Consider the following 19,433-nt stretch of genomic DNA (forward strand, 5'->3'; position numbering starts at 1 on the left):
GCATTGCAGACAGCCTCGTTAGATGGCTCTCGTGGTCCCTCCCAACTCAACAATTCTATGAAGTCTTCACCCAGCTATAAAACTAATCTGGGTGACTTCGGGCCAGTCACTGTCCCTGAGTCTAGCCCCACCTCGCAGGGCGGTTGTGAGGATGAAACGGGGAGGGGGAGAACCACGTAAGCCGCCTTGGAGCTCTTTGGATGTTAGGTGGGGTATAAATGCCCTCCTTCTCATCATCCTTGTCATCATCAGAGGACTTGCCTGGACTTCGGCCTGAGGTCGAGCTGCATCACTGGTTACTACTGGAGATGCCCCCGTTATCCTGGCTGTGATGCCCATCGCGGACTTAACCATGCCAGAGGGCTGACCTTCTTTTCTCTCTCTTTTCTCGCCTTCGCCCTCAGGCCGGATTTTAGACATCCCGTGCAAAGTGTGTGGGGACCGCAGCTCCGGCAAGCACTACGGCGTCTATGCCTGCGACGGCTGCTCCGGGTTTTTCAAGCGAAGCATCCGAAGGAACCGCACTTACGTCTGCAAATCTGGGAACCAGGTATTCACCCCCAGCCTCCTTCCGCCCACTTGCCCTCCGTTCGGGGCCAAAGCCGTTCCTCGCTTTTCTGGGCGGGCGCCACCAGGGGAGGAGCTCGCGATCTCCACCCCCACCAGTGGGCGGGAGGTCGAGGGGGCGGAGTGAAGCCGGCTTCGGAGGCCGAGGAGTCTTGGGCGGCTGGAAGAGGAACAGCGAAGGCACCATCACGTGGAGGAGACTTAAGCAGAAGGGGGTCGGGAGGTTGGCTGCGGAAAGAAGGAGCTTCTTTGTAAGCCGCCTGGAGTTCCTGTCAGGGGAAAAGGCGGCGTCCAAATATTATTAGACCACTTCAGAATCCAGGCACAGGTCGGAACGCTCCCCAATAGAAAAAGAAAAGAACTCCCTGCAAATAGAAATCTAGTATAGCAGGCTGGACTGGAACATTTCTCCTCGTTTTCTACTTGCAGGAAATTTTGCTTTTTTTCAGAGGGGCTTTTAAAAGCAGGGCATCCAGCCTGCAGGATATTCGACCAACTTTAGGACCCCGTTTCCACCATCTAGTTCTGCTGCAACAGCAGACCAGGCCAGAGAGATAGACTTTGCTCTCCCGGAACGCTGCGTTGGGTGTTTTCCATCGCTGCTGCCGAGTCCCTTGTTCCTAAGTGTGCTTGGAAGATTCCTGGTAAACCATGGGATTTCCAACCACCAAGTTTAGGGTGGGGCTGCCAAACTCAGTTGGAACCAAATTTAATTAAAACTCCCATTGCAAGAAACCAAGCAGGATTTTTTGAGCATTTAAATGGCATAGTTACAACTTTGGTGGGGTGTTTTTTTTTGGGGGGGGGTGTTTTAAAAAAGAAAATCTCAAAAACATCCATATTTTGATCTCTCTTTCTCTCTCCACCCCCGCCTTTCCCCCCTCCGCAAAAGTTAAACAGCCCTCGAACAAAGGAGAAGGATTCTTACAAAATGAATGGAAGGATTAGAAGGGAGCTCGGGGGCTCGAGAACAATCCAAAACTCATTGTAAAACAAGCTACTTTAAATACTGAGCATTTCTTCATTGCCTCCACTCACAGGCCAGTGATCATTTCAGCCTCTAACAGCCATACTCACATGCCCATTATTCCCTGAGAAAACGGAGCAGAACCAGTTCCAAAGTTCCATTATTCCAAAGTAACCGATTACTGCTGTTAGACAGCAGCGTGTGTACCAGGAAAGGAGCCCGGCTGGAAACCAAAGGGGACTTGCTTCTGAGTAGACATGCATGGGGTCCGGGTGCAGATCTTTTGCAAAACAACTCTTTTGCTTTGCATGCTTTGGCCACGGGGTGCGGGGAGAAGCCCTCAGAACAGAGTCAGATTTGCTTCCGAGTAGAAAGGTGCTTAAGATTGGGCTGCAAGCCACCCCCCTCTCGGTGCAAAGCTAAAGCAATGCTGGCAATTCACCCCCGCTCACAATCTGGCTGGCGGCTCTCCCCTGCCTTTAACCGAGGTGTGGCAAATGGAGGTTTAAGTGGGTGCAGCTCGCTTCGAATTGTGGCGCAGCGGTTGCATGCATAGATGAACTCCGGCCAAAATCCACCGGACCTTGCTTGGCCAGAGGATTGGAGGGAGCGTAGCTCAGCGGCAGAGCGTCTGCCTCGCACATAGAAAAATCCCAGGCGCAATTCCTGGAGTCTTCAGGAAGGTCCTGCCTGAAACTGGAGAGCAGCTGCTAGGCACTCTGGACAAAGCTAGACGAACCTGTATAACGCAACTGCCTCTGTTCCTATGGCTGTTCTCTTGGGTTGCAATAGGAGGAAGCCTTGTTTTGAACCAAGTAATGCAGGGATTCCAGTATAGCAGGGGTGGGGAAGCTTAGCTGGGGCGCTCCAGATGTTGTTCAGCCTCAGCCAGTATAGCCATTACTCGGGGATGGTGGGCATTATGGTCCAGGAACATCTGGATGGCCACAGGTTCCCCATCCCTGAAACAGAGTGCAGTAGGGGAAGTGATGCTTTGGGGGGCATTTAATAAAGGAAAACAGTTTCTTTTGGTGATCGTTAACGAGAACATCATCGTCTCCAACTGCCTTGCTCAAATAAGCTGAGGGATGCACGAAAGTGGGTTCAGCTTTGATTGCTTGGATTAATGTTCCCAGGCTAATACATCTGATATTACAGTGAAATAATACAGCGGGCAGCTTCGCCTTTCTGGTCCTTTGCTCGATTTTGAAAGGGAATGGGGGACTGAGAAATCAGAGGGCACAATCTAGCGAAAGTGAAGCGCCATTGATTTCAGTGGGGGAGTAAAGCGCATGTCTACTGAGGAGTAAGTCCCACGGAGGATCCTTGGTCTTTCTCCTAACTAAGTAGGTATAATGATTGCAGCTTCCATCTAGCCTACTTAAAGGAGACTTAGAGGCACTTAGCTTTGGTTGGATCCTGCCCCAAGTTCATACCAGCTCCCTCCGAGCCTGAGCCCTCAGATTTCAAACACCCACCCACAGCTCAGCAGGTGATGTATTCTGCACACCAAATCCTAACCATAGTGTCCACGCAATCCTATAGACTGTAAAGTCTATTTAGTAGTCAGGTTCAGTTGAGGTCTGGACGCCTAGGGCGTCCGGGATTTTTATTTTGTTTTTCTGACAGCCACGTTGTTTGACACAGAAGTCCTGCTCTTTACCGTAGGCGGTTAGGTGGAAATCAGTGGGAACATTTATTTATGACTCTGCGGGAAAAGCAAGGGGCAAGAAACCGAGGAATATGCGAGAGGAAGAAGATACTTTCTAGGGCGGCAGGTGGGAAGCTGGAGGATCGTGATCAGTCAAAGGCTCCAAGTGCCAGGGAGCTGTCCCGGGTGCTGAAGTCCATATAGAGATTTTAGAACGCCCCTTTAATGCTTACTCTTCCCCAGGGAATTTTCATAGACCCCTGGGAGGGCATCATTCTTCTTTTTCTGGCAATCATCCAGCACAGGTTCTAAAAGAAGTGAGAGTGGCAGAAGGGAGAAAGGGTCTACACATCTTAGTAGGATCCCCAGACACCTTCCTGTTTCAGAATTTCCTTATGGAGACTCACGTTTTGTCCCCCTTTTCAGAAATATGTCTCTGTTTTTTAGGGAGGCTGCCCAGTGGACAAGACGCATAGGAATCAGTGCAGGGCATGTCGGCTGAAGAAATGCTTGGAAGTCAACATGAACAAAGACGGTACTTGTGCATCCTTCCTCCTCCTCCTCCACTACCACCACCCCTAAAAAAAACCAGAGAGAAATGAATAGCAAACATATCACGGGCTTGTGAAAACTATTGTCCAGAGAATGGATCTGTTCTTAGGGTTCCTATCATCATTGACAGTCTCCCAAAATTCTTTTCCTGTGACCCCTTCTAAGTAATTGTATTTTCACTTTACAAAGCTAAACCTCTTAATCTGCCTATATTTTTGGCTTGCAAGTAACTGTCCACAATCAGACCCTTTTAAAATACAACCACTGACGAGGAAAATGATTGCTATCCTAAATGACACTTTTAAAGGCTGCAATCCTATGCAATCTTGCCTGGGAGTGAGAATCACTGAACTCCGTGAGACTTATTTCCAAGCAGACATGCATGGAAAGACTGCATACAAATAAAAAATGAAGAGCTCCCAGGTATGTCAGTAGGACTGTATATCAGGAAATGGACCCAAGAACCTCAAACAAAAGCTGTTAAATACCTACACTGACAGGGTCCCAGAATTCTGAACAGTCACCCTTTCAGCAGGGCAGAATTTCAACTTATCCTGGCTGATAAAGAAAATTCAGCTGCCCCATCAAGCAAGCGATTGCTACTCACAGGGTATGCATGTGCAAGTGCATTGGATGCATCTACCTGCAGTCCAAAGATCTGCCATTCCCATGCGCATATTGGTTATAGATGCCGCTGCACATAGGAGAGCCAACATCTTAATCGGTGATAGGGAGCTTTTGGATCTCCAGATGTTATTGGACTAGAAATCTTATCAGCCCTGACAGCTGGCCATTCTACTGGGAGCTGAAGCCCAAAGATATTTGGAAGGTCCTTGGTTTCCCATCCCTGATGAAAATGAGTGGGTGTAGATTGGCAGGGACAATATGCACCTGTGCATCTAGAGGAGCATCATCTAACTGATATTACATTATTGCTGCATTAGGGTTGATCAGGTTTGGGTTACCTTTGGCCTTCTAGATGTTGCTGAATTACAGCTCCCATCATCCCTGGCCAGTGGCCATGCTTCCTGGGGCTGATGCAAGTTGCAGTTCAGCAAGCTGTGGACGGCCAAATGTTCCCCACTGCTGGTAGATGAAAGTACATATCTTCATTTCCCTGAAGTTGTCCTGGTAATCAAACACTTCTTTTCTCCATGCTCTAAAATGGGGCTAGGATGCTTTACTTTTCCCTGTGTCGGGCAATTAATTTGAATTAGAGCTACAAAAATAAGAGATTCTCTGCTGCTCTTATCAAAGTGACAATAATCAATATATATTTGAATACTGACTACCCAAAAAGGAAAGCTGTCCATTTTCTTTAGTGATATTCCTGTTGTGGTTGTCTATATTGGAATTATGTTCATTTACCTTTGAATACTAGTGAGGCTGCTTAATTTATCAGTTATTCAGTTTTGTAAGCAGCAAGTGTTTGTCTCTTTATGCTTTTTATGTTTCATGTGGTCACTGAATATTTGAATTCTCCCTTAGTCATAATTTAAAATAGTTCCATATTACTGGGGATTTGATGCTGAATATTTGATCAGTTAGTTCACATTACTAGATGAAATTCAGCTCCTACCCTAAAACAAACTCTTTATTCCTTCCCCCCTCATTCCACATCTTTAATTCTGTAAAGATCCCTTGTCTAACACATTATTTCTTTCCCTCAACATAGAATTGCTGTATGAGTTTCCTTCCTAGCCAAATTAATGTTTCACTTTCCTCACAGAAGTTATACCATGTATTCAATTGCTCTTCACTCTCAAGAATTAGAACATATATGAGCATGTCATGACATCACAGCAAGTCAACAAATAGTGAAGTGGTGCTTGAATATAGCAAACAACCACCAGAGTTTAGCGTCTTTATATATGATTAGAGATGTATCACACAGCAAGTTAATCCCATTAGAAGTTTTCAGTGGGCTTTGAAAATATTTTTTTTCAAATTCCAAGTAGCATGCTAATGCAGGTTTTTATTCCCAGCTGTTCAACATGAAAGGGGACCAAGAACTTCCACAATAAGGAAACAAGTCGCTCTGTATTTCAGAGGGCACAAGGAGGATAATGGAGCCACGCCACATTTCCCCTCTGCAGCCCTACCTGCCCCAGCTTTCTTCACTGCTGTTACTCAGCTGGAACCTCACAATCTAGAACTGGCTGCAGTTTCTACAACATCTGAAAGGCAGACCTTGGTGGGTCTGGCTCAACCAACTCCAAAGGTCAGCTCCTCCTTCTTCTTGATTCAAGGGAAATGCATCATTATTCTGAGAGACTTTAGAAAAAGAAAGCAGACCTTGTGATATTGGTATGGAATGAGGCCTCCTCAATCTGATTCCTCTTCATTTGGCTTGTGCAGCAATTACTTCCTGATAAATTAATGATGCTTTATTTGTGAAAGCAAGACTTTTGCACAATGCATTGGACTAAAAATGAAGGAAGTCTCAGTGGTGTTTACTTCCTTGGAAGCCTCTTCAGGATGGCAGCCTAAATCAATAGTAAATTATTTACCGTATGTCTTAAAATATTATGCATATTGCAGAGTTAGATGATTGACATGTCTGGTGTACCATGCGGGAGTAAATTGGTCAAGCCATATGAACCATACTGCATATTGGTTCCTTTTCAATGCTAGCAGTTAGCCTGGTAGGTGTTCCAAATTGCCAGATAGTTCCAAAGTCACCAGAATGCCTTTAGGATGGAGCACAGATGGGTGGCCTTCATTCTTACTACTTATTCATTGACTGTATTTAATTAAAGTGTTTATACGCCATCCTCTCACAAAAGATCAGGGTGGTGTACAGCAATGTAAAAACCTTTAAAAGCAATATGAACCCATCATTAAAATTGTTAAGCCATACGATTGTCATGCTCAATTTCCACCCATTAATGTATGGAGGAATAGTTTCACATGATGGCACGGCTGCAAACTTGTTGCTAGAGGCTCCAGCCCAAGCATAGGGTGTGGAATTCAAGGTACCACAAGGTACCACTATTACAAACGTTCCAACTGTGCAAGCTTGCAAGAGAAAATCCAACCACTACCCCCCTGTGTGCTATTCTGGGGGTTTTCCTGACCCCAAGGGAACCAATTTCCTGGGGCACCTGGAGGAGGAGAGGGGGAAAGTTCCACCTTCTTGCCAAGTTGAATCAACATCTCTCACAAACTGAGTCAGGACTGAGAACCAAGATAGATGAGATGCCGATTAGGTGTTTTTTTGGGGGGACATAAATGGGGGGACAATCTGTAATGGGACCAAGGGCAGGGCAGGGGCTAGGGGGGGCTTAAATCTTTTGCCTCTTGCTGTGGTCCCAATCTGAATCAGCCCCCAACACTATTGGCTGGGATTTAAAAAAATTATTTGCTGCCTGCCGTGTGAGCATTTCAAGGTGCTACATATCACAAAACACTTCAAGATGCTGTATATCATAACGTATACAGTTGCATTTAGAATCAAGTTCAATCAAGCTGTCAGTGGAATGCTTAAAATTCATCAAATAGCAAAGACCGTGATGAACAAAAACGTTTTACCTTGCGGTAAAAATGTTTCAGTCAGTGAGTGCCTTATGTCTGAGTGAGACATTTATTCTCTTGCATTTATATTCCACCTCTCTCCTTGTCATGGAATGCAAGCGGTTGTCAGGTGCTCCCCAATCCAGGCACCCATGAGACCCAGATCTGCTCAGCTTCACCAAGATGGTGGCCCCATGTGCCTTCATGGGAAGCATTATAAGACATCCGGCAAACCTGAATTACCTTGCTTTGAGAAACAGAGTTTTACAAATATGTCAGGATGTCCCAGTTTTAAACTGTTGCAGTATTGACAGTGGAATCCAAATATTGGAAGTACTCACATAATACTTATTACTGAAGTATAAGCTTAGTGATGGTTACAGACATTTCCCTCAAACACCGTAATGTTTTCCCCCTGTAATCCATAACTGCCCATTTTTGCCCAAATTCATCTCTGAGGTCTGGACTACATATGCAGCAGAATAAGAGAAGGGGTGCATTTTTGAATGCTTCACCACATAAGAAAAATAAATCCCCTTGCAAGAGGAAAATGAGCACATCAGGGACAGAAAATCCAGCATGGTCCTTCCTCTGACTGTGCTAGTTTTTTACTTACAGGGAGAATGTTATGTCAGGAAGCATTTTAAAACACCCTTCACCTATAGTCTGGAATGGTAAAGTATATTCTACTAAAACTTCATTCTGTTGCACGTGTAGATTTAGTCTGAGCATCAACCTTCCTAAATACAGGGCCCACTTACTATGCATGAAGTGTGAAAGGCAGGATGTGGTGCCATTTAAGCACATATTCAGTTCTTCAGTTCGACTTTTAATTGTGTATTGCCTTGATACTTGTCCAAACCAAACAAAATATTTACCACTCACCCTACCAAAACTGAGTATCTATGTAAATCAGCTTGGGGGGAGCATATCTTAAGGTAGTTGGTTAAGCCAGTGGTTCCTAAAATCTCACCCTACCATTTTTCTTCTTTCTTTTGTTTTGCTGATACCCTCCTTTGTAAGACCCACATTCAATAATCAAGTACTTAATTAAATAAGCAGCTCTTTGTCAAACATAAGCTCCTGCCTATTACCTTCTGAAATATTTTTCATGCAACCTTTTAATTTCAGTATCCACACGAAGTCAGTGGCACTCCCATGTATCTCTACGAAGTGGCTACTGAATCTGTTTGTGAGTCTGCGGCAAGGCTTCTCTTCATGAGCATCAAATGGGCTAAAAGTGTCCCTGCTTTTTCTACTCTATCATTACAAGATCAGGTAAGATTTATATAGAATTGGGGCGGGGGAGGAAATGACAACATTTCTCTTAAGCTGATTACTCAGTATTGATTTAGACCATGTGGTTATCAGTGCTGTTGTTAGCCAAGTGATGGATTAAAACATATACTTCATCCAGTATAATTTAAAAGGTTCCTTTTCAGGTGCCTTCTATCATAGTATGAGTCTTGGCTTACTTAATTATATAAAATGAGCCTGCTGGATCAGGCCAGCAGCCCATCTAGTCCACCATCCTGTTCTCACCGTGGCCAACTGGATGCCTGTGAGACACTGGCAAGCAGAACCTAAGCAGAATAGCACCATCCGCTGCTGCTGCTGTCTACAGCAACCAGTATTCAGAAGCATAATGCCTCTGACAGTGGAGGCCGAGCAAAACCATTGTGGTTAGTAGCTTCACCTTCATGACTTGCTTGAGTCACCTGCAGCTGATTGCAGAGCAAAACCCCTTCTGCAAAAACTCTTTCTTTGTAGCACACCATGTACTGCAGTGAGTTGCTTGGTTGGAGTTTGTGGTTAATATTCCTGGCTTTTAGTAGGGAATTAGACTGGATTTATTTGTAAAGGGTTAGGCGGGTACAACATTCAGAACAATGGGGGGGGGGTGGAATAGTCAAAGTCATAGCATAACTGAAAACAAAGGCAATCATTATCACGAAAGGTTACCAAACACAGTTATAAGTCCCTGCCAATGTCACTTGCCTATTCTCTACAGTTTTATGTGGGGGGCAAGTCTTGGCAAGCCTCCATGGAAGGTGAGAGAGATCCACAATGGTGGGGACCATCAAAGAGAAAGCCTCGCTTAGGGTTGCCAGACGTCTGGAACTTCCCGGACATATACAGAATCAGCAGCAGTGTCCGGGCGAAAATCGGTAAAATGTCCAGGAAAATCTGGATGTACAGCAGCCCATGTTGTTGGCAGCTCAAAAATGGCATTTTATTTTATTTTTTGCAGTTTTGCCAAAACTAAAAAAAGGTCAACAACTTTTCTGTCCATATATTCGCTGAAATATGGCAACCCTAGTCTTGCTTCATGACTTAGTTCAGGGGTGTTCAGGCAGATGTGTTGCTTTTTAAAATCTTCAACAAAGCCGTAAGAGTTAATCAAACTGATTGTTTGGGTAATGCTTGCAGTTTATTGATGTTAGCACATTCCATTGCCACCCCAAAACCAACTTGGTTGGCAGAAACTCCCACGTGATCCCTTGCAGGAAGGTGTGGGGTCTCCAGCAGACTGCCAACTCAATGGGGATTGCATGAAGGTGTCATTGTTTTTTATTTTTTTGAGATGATTCCTCCAGGTGGGGGTATGCAGGTCTTCTGAGATTTGCATACTAAAGGTGGCTCCAAAAAGAGAATCTGGAAATGCAGAAACCATGTTAGCAACATATATGCCTCCACATGGAGCTAACATTTAATACAACTGGCTTCTCCATGTGATCTGTTGGAGCAAGAGTTCAGTGGTGCCCTGTGCACTCAAGGCAGACTATATGTGTTGGAGCCCCTAAGCATCTGAACTGTAGTGGTGTTACACTCGTGCGCTGTTGAAAATCAGTGGGACTCTAGTTAGTCATGTGCCTCCCTTCTCCCACTGATGTCAACAGAACTTAGGCAAAACTTTATTTGCATCAGGGCTTCAGCTACATTGATTCAGATTGGTATAGGAGTGGACTATGTTTCTCAAAGCCAGTGGTTCCCAATTGGTGGTCCAAGGACCCAAGGGGGACCATGTAACCCACTCAGGGGGGTCCATGGCACCATTCACATAACAAAAACTACCAGAGATTTCAAAAGTAGGGGGTCCATGGCTTGGCTTTTGAAAAACAGGGGGTCTGCAGTACTTAGCCTGACTTGTTTTAAACTATGTCAACTTAAATTGGGTGTGAGCAATAAGAGCATTAGCAATCCTAACCATGCCTACTCCCGTTGAATTAAAATGGTGCTTACCTTAAAGCAAGCAATCATCTCTCTGCTTCTTCCTGCCTTATGGAAAAGACTACATATTCCCCTAATTAAATTAGTTGCAACACCCCATCCTCCACATTCTTCCTTCCAGTGCAAATGCCCTGCCACCAGCATGGGTGACTTCTAATTAAGGCAAGGCTTCGTTTGCTTTACCACAGAACTTTCTCCAAAGCGCATACTAATTGAGGAACTGAGACCAAGAAAAGTAAAGGGGGAAGAAACTTTCTCAGAAATGAGAGTCCCATCAATATACAAGGAATGGCTTAGTGCAGATTAAAGTGATCACTGAACAGATCTCTGTAAAATAGGCCTATTATCCATGTCAGGAATCAGATTATCCTGTCATTTTAAATGAACTGGCTGCATATCTAACATTCAAAATTAAAGGCAAGTTGCATGAGTTGTTACATGAAATTAATCCCTCTTTTAAAGCCCAAGGATTTCATTAACTGCACCATTATCCTCTCTGGGCTTTATAGACCAGACTGTGAGTTGCAAAGTTTCAGCTTACCCAAAATTCTGGACTGTGGATTTTTGTTTAGACATTTTTCTTCTGCTGTCCTCCCACTTACATCAAATGCAAGTCATAGTTCCAATAATCACAGTTAGTAATGAAGGAGACAGAAAACAAAGAAGCTGTTCCTTCTACTTAAATAATTCTGTTGTTTATAACTTAGTCATTTGCACCTTAACTTGGGAACAGCAAAGACTTTACTTGCCTACTGCACACCTCCTATTATCGTAGATGCTGCACTCAGCTATGGGGGAAGATGTTGTGGCATCTTCAGTGCCAAAGTAAGATTCAGCTGCCTGTCCAATTGGATTCTGTATCTACATACAGGAATGCAGTGTCTGTCTTCTCCTTTGCCCCAGACAGCAAAATATTTTGGGCCAGCAGAGTGACTGGTCCTCAGAACACTGGAGATCAACTTTGTCAATATGGGAAGGTTGTCAAATTTTGAGTCCCAAGGGGCTATCAGAAATCTCAGATAGGAAGGTCACCTCTGGGTAATTTTGCCTCCCCAAGGCTGGGAAACATGTGAGTTTTGGCCTTCTCCTGACCAGTGGAGAATGGGGTGGGGCTTCATACACAGCTGAGCAGCTTTGTAGCAGGTTAGCCAACATTACCACCACCTGGTGGCTGAATACCATCATTATCCATAGAAGTGGTTGTTAGTGAAACCATAGTAGGGTTGCCATATTTCAGAAAGTGAAAATGTGGACACAAAAGTAAAGTTACCAGATTATTTTCAACTTCCTACTAAAGAGATGGATTTGGTCAGGGGACTGATTTCTAAATCTGGGGACTGTCCCCGGGAAACGGGGACATCTGGTAACCTTACACAAAAGTTGTTGTGTGCCGGCATGGGCTGCTATACGTCTGGATTTTCCTGGAAATTTCAGTGATTTCCCGACCAGATACTGCTTAAGGGGGGCTTATGTCCAGGAAATTCCAGACAGCCCTATTGTACAGCAGGGAAAACAGCACCAAGGGATGCAGGAGGCCCAGTTAATTACAATGTCTTCTGGTCCCTTTTGTCCAGTATTTGACAAGCGTTGTGTGGATCTATCCTGACAAAAGACTTGTGTAACACCAGCACTACCTGTGCAGTCCACGCAACTGCTTTAGCCCAATGGGCCAGGCCTGTCCTGGAGAGAGGAGAAGGTACCTGGAACCACATGCGGCTACCTAAAGAAACCCAAGGAGAAATAATTATCTGCAAGTGCTATACAAATTATAATAAAACTTGTATGGCAGTCATATGCTTCCCTAGCCAGATCAATTTATTACATTACATTGCAACTTCTTTGGGACAAATGGCGATAAGAAGGTTGCAAAAACAAAGAGGATGCTTGGTTGTGGAAGTCAAATTCAGTCTGGAAAATAGGTCCCCGTCCCCCCCGCCGCCAATATTTTCAGTGGTGGGAGAAGGAAAATAGCCTGGATGGGCAATGTTCATTTTATATAAAGAGTAGCGCTTTTGTGCAACTTTCACATGTGGAGTGCAAGAAGAGCTTCATGTCTTTTTGGTTTTATGCAGTACCTTACAGCTGAAGCCATACCTTTCAAGCAGCACCCCAGCATTAAATAGGTGGCGTTTTATAATATCCGTGGATGCTCTTAATCAAGATGAGAAAGCGAGAACTGAAATGTCCCCGGCAGGAGTGGGGATGGGAGAAAACAGCGCAGGCATTTTAAAGCCATTTCTAAAACAACAGAAATTTACATAGTGAAATTGTTTATCAATCTATAAATTATACACCATGTTATATCGTACCTCTATTGTATGACAGCTGATGCTTTTGGAAGATGCTTGGAGGGAACTGTTTGTTCTAGGAATAGCACAATGGGCCATTCCAGTTGATGCTAACACTCTACTGGCTGTATCTGGTAAGAATTGCACAATTTAATGACTTTGTTATAGAAATTACCATAAAAATACATTACTGAAAAAAAGGACAACATGTAAAGAATAACAAATCCCTTCCGAACAATAGAGTATACCTGTCATTTATAAATCTATATTTAAATGCAAATAATGTTGTTTTGTTGCATTCACGACTGCTTGCATTGTCATTTAAATGCAAATTACTGTGTTTGTTATCATCCAACAGAAGATTTCATACTAACTTTCCTACATTATAGTTAGTTTTGTGTTGAAGCGGATCTCAATGTAACAATGGAATAGCTATTGATACATGTGATTTTTATTTTTATTTTTTGCAGAAATCAATCCATAAAATACATTCAGATGACCTATTAGTGTATTTATTTCACATGTTTGTGTTCCAGGAATGAATGGAGACAACACAGATTCTCAAAAGCTGAATAAGATTATCTCAGAAATACAGGCTTTACAAGAGGTTGTGGCTAGATTTAGACAGCTTCGGTTAGATGCTACAGAATTTGCCTGTCTCAAATGCATCGTCACTTTTAAAGCTGGTAAGGGGAATATAAAAATACCGTAGCCTTTTGGGCATCTATCAGTAGGCTGTGCAGTGGCCAAGTATCCTACCTCCAATAGCAGATTACAGCGAACATCATAGATTAATGCTGTGGGCTAAAGTGCAGAGCCACTTCTCAACTGGGACACCCAGAAAATTCCAATATAAAATGAGTACCAATCCTTGTTCCTTGAGATGGGCTCTTTTAAAATTCCATGGAATACAGGGGGCTTTTTCAGGAAAGCAATTGTGTTCTCAGTTGCTGAAGAATTTAGCATATTGGTATCTTGATGAGTCTGAGTAATTTTGTATTGCAGAGACTACTGGGGGCAGACCTATAAACCCCTCACTAGCCTGGGTCCATCATACTTAAGAGTCATCTCTCCCTTTTCATCCTATTGTGAACTTTATGATTGACCAAGACTGGCCATCTAAATGCTGCCTTCCACACACCATATTTGGTGAGCATAAGCATTTGAAGATGGATTCCAGTATATTCTCAGCCCTCTAATGTTCACCAAGGCCCAAGCCTGAGTATCTTGTCAAAGGAAGTCTGCAAGGTTTTTATTTCGTTGGCAATTGGAGGTTGAAATGAAAACAAGTAACAGTGCTGGTCTCATCTGTTTAATGCTGCTAATTGAAAATGTGAAACTGCTTTACACTTATTAAAATTTGCGGGAGCATTCAGGGTGGGACACATGTTGACAAACTGAAATGGTAGAATGCCATAAGCAGTGAAATGGAATCACCAAGATGTGCCTTCATGCTTGTAGGTGGTGCTATGGAGTTAAGTGGTGAAGTGTAACATTAGTTGGCATCGAGTTAATATTGACTGTTCTGATTAATAAGTGAAGAGTGGTCAATCTGCTTTTCAGTACCTACGCATAGCGGTTCTGAACTCAGAAGTTTTAGAAATGCTGCGGCCATTGCAGCTCTTCAAGATGAAGCTCAGCTCACCCTGAACAGCTACATTCATACTAGGTGAGGACACTAGATTTGAATACATTTTTTTCCCAAGCTCTTAATTTGCTGTACCTGCAGTAAGTTTATTCATCCCAGGCAAATAATTCAGATGAAATGGGGAAGAGAAATAAAGGGCGTAATGTTTAATACCTGCTGAGAAACAAAATGAATTTAAAACAACAACAGCACAGAAAGCTTCTCTCTCTTCACAATCAGATTACAGTCGTACCTTGGATCCCGAACGTCTTGCAAGTCAAACGTTTTGGCTCCCAAACACCACAAACCAGTGACTGTTCCGGTCTGCAAACTATTTTTGGAAGCTGAATGTCCAGTGCGGCTTCCTCGGCTTCCGATTGGCTGCAAGAGCTTCCTGCAGCCAATCCAAAGCCACGCTTTGGTTTCCAAACATTTTAGAAGTCGAATGGACTTCCGGAACGGATTCCGTTCGACTTGCAAGGTACAACTGTATTAGCATTTTAAAGACACTTTGCTTCTGTGAAGTGGCTTTTAATCTGTTGTGGTAAATGAGAGCTGGCTTTAGCCTGGAATTTCAATCTTGTTGAGTTTTGGAATGCTTTCGTGGGTGAAAATTTATATTTTTAGAATTTTGACTGATTTTTTGTGGTGGGGGGGGAGCATGTTACATCATCAAAGTGTAGAATCAAGCTACAGTTCTGCAAGTAACCAATCCCACTGATTTCAAATGGGAGGACCTCATGGCTGCGCAGATATCTGAGCCAGTCCAGCATTCACTCCATCCACTATACCAGCAGTGGGCAGCAGATAAATTGAAATCTACTGGAAGATCTCTGGGATTTGTAGTAAGGGTTTCCAATTCCCGATTTTCTGATATCAACAGCAAAAAGCCCTCCTCTCATTAGGCTGCTGAAGCAAAGAAGGGGGACAGAATACTGGAATGGCATTGTGGGCAGAAAAGGCTGGGGAGCAGTTTTGGTACTGCAAATTTCTGGGCTGATCGTGTGTTCAGAGGTGCCCATAACTGTAATTCTAATGTGTATCTATCCCATGAGTTACTATTGTGTATATTAGTCTGATTGATTTCTAGTAAATTAAAATAAAAAATAGATTCTACAAGCCTGAAGTCTGTCCACCTTTGCACTTTACCACATTCAGATTTCTTATTCTATTTTGTTGGCATTTTGATTGTTGGCTTTCACGAAGGCAATCAACAGCATAAAAAATATTATGAATGTTATTTATATCCATAGCATTAACTCTCGTGCTTGCCTTCCAGGTACCCCACACAGCCCTGTCGCTTCGGGAAACTCTTGTTGCTTTTGCCAGCTTTACGTTCGATTAGTCCCTCCACAATAGAAGAAGTATTTTTCAAAAAAACCATTGGGAATGTGCCAATCACAAGACTGCTTTCAGATATGTACAAATCCAGTGACATCTAGACTGACCTGGGGGGGAGCAAATGAGAATGATCAGGGTCACCATTTCTGAAGAACTTCTTGATCAATGGAGAGCAAGCCTCAGCTAACAAACTCTACAAGAAGCTGGAGCCTGGAAACGTTTTAACCTAGTGACAAAATACACCCAATAGATATGGTTTTGCAGCCTTGAACAGAGCAACTTTAAGTCCTTGGGGATGTGGGTGGGGAAATACTGCGCTCCACGGAAAAACCTGCTGTAGAATGAACTTGGCTGCTGCTTCTCCCGGTGGAGCCAATTCAGTTGTCATTCATAGTTAACAAAGGCTGTGCTAGTCTGCCATTTAGTTGGCAGATGTGACAAGGTAAAGAAGAAGGTCCTTTAGGGTTGTTGTTTCTTCATACTTTGAAAAATGGGGTAACCAAACATTGTTCTGTCGTCATGTGTCATGAGGTGGCCTTCAAAAATGGTTTTGTTTTTTTTAAAAGTAGCTTGTTTAAGTGAATGCTTTTTATATGAGAGGCAACACTGAATACCAGGTTATAGAAACATTTGCTTCATCTGTAACGTAATAATAAAAGTGGCCTTCATCATGGATTTTTAAGAAGTACACCAGCAAATACCTTTTGAATTCAATAGGCTATGCCTCCTTGTTAAAAAAAACACACGAAGGGGTGGACTTCACGTCTAAGTCTGGCCAACATATCAGTTCGGATTACCATCTCAGACAAAAGAGCTTTAAATAAAAAGTTGTTTTTCTTTTCTTTTTAAAAAATGCATGTTAAGCGAAGACTAAACAGCAAAACCAAATAAAAGAAAAAGGAGAGGATTGATACAGCGAACTAATAGCTGTCCCACTGGCATAGTGCTGAAACCAAAGGCAACGGTGGTCAAACTCTTTGTCAATGAGATGTGCAAAAAAGGTACCTGACTTATAATAAAAACAGTTCTGAACCGTCTTACAATGAAAGAAAAGGATGGTTGATCAATACAAACCTAATACTCTAGCGGCTTTTTAGAAAAGTCCAGGTTCTAATAAAAGCCTCTCTCTCTCTCACCACTCCTCACAAAACACACATATTATGAGCTGCTTAATTTGATGAGAATACACTTATGGAAATGTAGGGGGGAATTAAAAGATAACTGCTGTACTTTTCAAGTTTTTATTTGTTTTAGGAACTAGCACTGAGAAAGGAGAACCAGCACTTGAAGTATCATAGAATGAGTAAAACTTCTCTTGTACAAAAATGGATTAACTGATTTGTGAAGTTAAGGTTGTACTCATTGTATTTACAAAGAATAAAAAATATATTAAGTTTAAAATGGTACGGCCTTTGATTAAACATTACTCCCCACTGATGGTGCAATTTCCAAGAAACAGGTAAAAAAATTATACAGTGGTACCTCAGGTTAAGTACTTAATTCGTTCTGGAGGTCCGTACTTAACCTGAAACTGTTCTTAACCTGAAGCACCACTTTAGCTAATGGGGCCTCCCGCTGCTGCTGCGCCGCCAGAGCATGATTTCTGTTCTCATCCTGAAGCAAAGTTCTTAACCTGAAGCACTATTTCTGGGTTAGCAGAGTCTGTAACCTGAAGCGTATGTAACCTGAGGTACCACTGTAATGGGGTGAGTATACTGCTATGTTTTATTTAAAAGTGAACAGGTGTGGAGTACTTTGGCTCTCTGATGTTGCTGAACCACAGATCCCATCAGTCCCCATTAGAAACTGCCAGGGATGATGGGAGTTGCAGTTTAGCAACATCTAGAGGGCCAAAGGTTACCTGCAGTTGCAGTAGCCCTACTGAGCAACTGCTTGCACGAAGGGGCAACACAAGTCCCAAGGAACTCTGCCTTTAGTCCTATCCCCCCGTCACACAGCTCCATCCCACATGCTCATGGCAACTGTGCGCAGCCTGCTACAGAAGGGTAGGCTCCCAGTGCAATTTAGGACCTTAACACACAAGGTTGTAGATAGTACAGGAGGCTTACATCAGCACCTCTGTGCTTAATGTTGCCCCTCCATGCCAAGTGTGCCTGAACACAAATATCGCCTTAGAAGGTGAACAAGCAGCTACTGTCGAGGTTTCTCAAGTATATTTCAAAAAGCTGCCTGCAGCACCATTCTAACACCACTGGAATAGTTCCTTCAGAAGTTCTTCTTCTGCTCCACTAAGGGTAATTTATATAGCTACCCACCAAGAAGCATTACTTGAGCATCTCACATAGAAAACAGTAAATACGTAACTGTGATGAAAGTTAGTTGGGTCTCAGCTAGAGCCGCAGAGGAGTATGTACAAGGGAAGATTTAAAACTATCTAGAAAAACCATCTTAGCTCATACTGCTGAAATAAATTGGCATGCAAGACAGTATTATATACATAGTGTAATGAACCTGGAAGGCAAAGCTAGTCATGCTTTTTTTAAAAAAGTGTACTTATTCTGTCAGCTTTAGAGAAAAACCCCTTGTGGGGCCCTGCATTGACTTTATGCTCCTCTTGAGCTGTCCTATGGTCTACGGTAAACAGAACCTTTGGGGGCAAATGCCCTCAAGGAATGAGGGAAGTTTTAGCAGTAAACCACTGTTGGTCCTCATCTGGAATGGCACATGTTCTGGAGTGAAGCTCTGCTGCTGCTTTTTCATCAGAATTAAAGGAATGGCCAGGTATTGCTGCTTTTTAAAAAAATATATGTGAAGGGTTACTCCTGATTCCAACCCTACATGGGTTGCCTTCCACCATGGCACACTTGATAGCTGTTAAAACACACACATCTGAGAGCTGTTAAAATTTGGTTCACCATGTTGACAGAACTTACAGATTGGCTCCTTATGCAGTTAGTTCCTAGGACATGGGAGTGTTGCAAAGGGTTAGTTATGTTAAGTTCAAGGAAATCATTGACATACTAATGGATGCAATTAATCGTTCAGATGCAGAAAACTCAGACTTCAGAGCTATAGCATGATGATTCTAGCTTACACTGAGTATTGTTACCCAGAGTAAGAGAAAGGAGTACTATAATTTTGATTCAGTACTCCATAAGCTGTAACTACACGACCATATGAAGGAAACCAACAATCCTATCCCTGTTAACTCGGGAGTCCCAAAGATTTATGTAGGACCTGCCCCAAAGCAATAACACATAGGACTGTAACTTACAATGGGAGTTTTAGTATTTCAAGCTGAATGAAGTCAAGTAATTAAGAACCATTTACTTAAGTGGAAGGTACAGCCAGCATAAAACACAGTGCAGTGGGACATTTATCCAGGGAGATAAGCCAGCCCAAGGTATAGAGAGAAGGACTATTTTCCCCATCATAGCAGGAAGGACATGCTAAGTGCATTTTTACTTTTTATTTCAAAACAACTTTTAGACAAATGTTCTTAGTATACAAATCTGTTTTCTTTTTACACAATATAAAGAAATGCTCCCTCATTGCTTCTTCAGTACAAAGGCTGCCCCACCCCCACCCTGCCCCTCGCAAGCTTAAAGATACAACTACAGAAGTGCTTATTTTATACAAGGGGGTATTGAATACAATGCACCATGTTAGTCACCAAATTGCAGGTTGAATACTAGTTGTTGTACAGAAATATTCTAGTGTTTAAAATCAAAGAAA

General features: G+C 43.0%; 1 protein-coding gene across 3 annotated transcripts in view; it reads left to right on the forward strand.

Moving 5' to 3' along the window:
* The window catches only part of NR2E1 (nuclear receptor subfamily 2 group E member 1), a 30,246-nt gene extending 10,857 nt beyond the window's left edge, over positions 1–19,389 (forward strand). For 2 of the 3 annotated variants that reach the window (XM_083497705.1, XM_083497704.1), the window contains exons 2-9: positions 405–550; positions 3,633–3,720; positions 5,723–5,958; positions 8,382–8,528; positions 12,807–12,903; positions 13,306–13,455; positions 14,333–14,438; positions 15,676–19,389. In XM_083497705.1, coding sequence (XP_083353831.1) covers positions 405–550; positions 3,633–3,720; positions 5,723–5,958; positions 8,382–8,528; positions 12,807–12,903; positions 13,306–13,455; positions 14,333–14,438; positions 15,676–15,838 — 1,133 coding nt within the window. In that variant the 3' untranslated portion in view covers positions 15,839–19,389. The remainder of the gene's footprint in view (positions 1–404; positions 551–3,632; positions 3,721–5,722; positions 5,959–8,381; positions 8,529–12,806; positions 12,904–13,305; positions 13,456–14,332; positions 14,439–15,675) is intronic. The other variant, XM_083497706.1, reaches the window with a different exon arrangement.
* The last annotated feature ends 44 nt before the right edge of the window (positions 19,390–19,433 follow it).

This window comes from Podarcis liolepis (assembly GCF_965112155.1).
Source record: "Podarcis liolepis genome assembly, chromosome: 3".
NCBI lineage: Eukaryota > Metazoa > Chordata > Lepidosauria > Squamata > Lacertidae > Podarcis > Podarcis liolepis.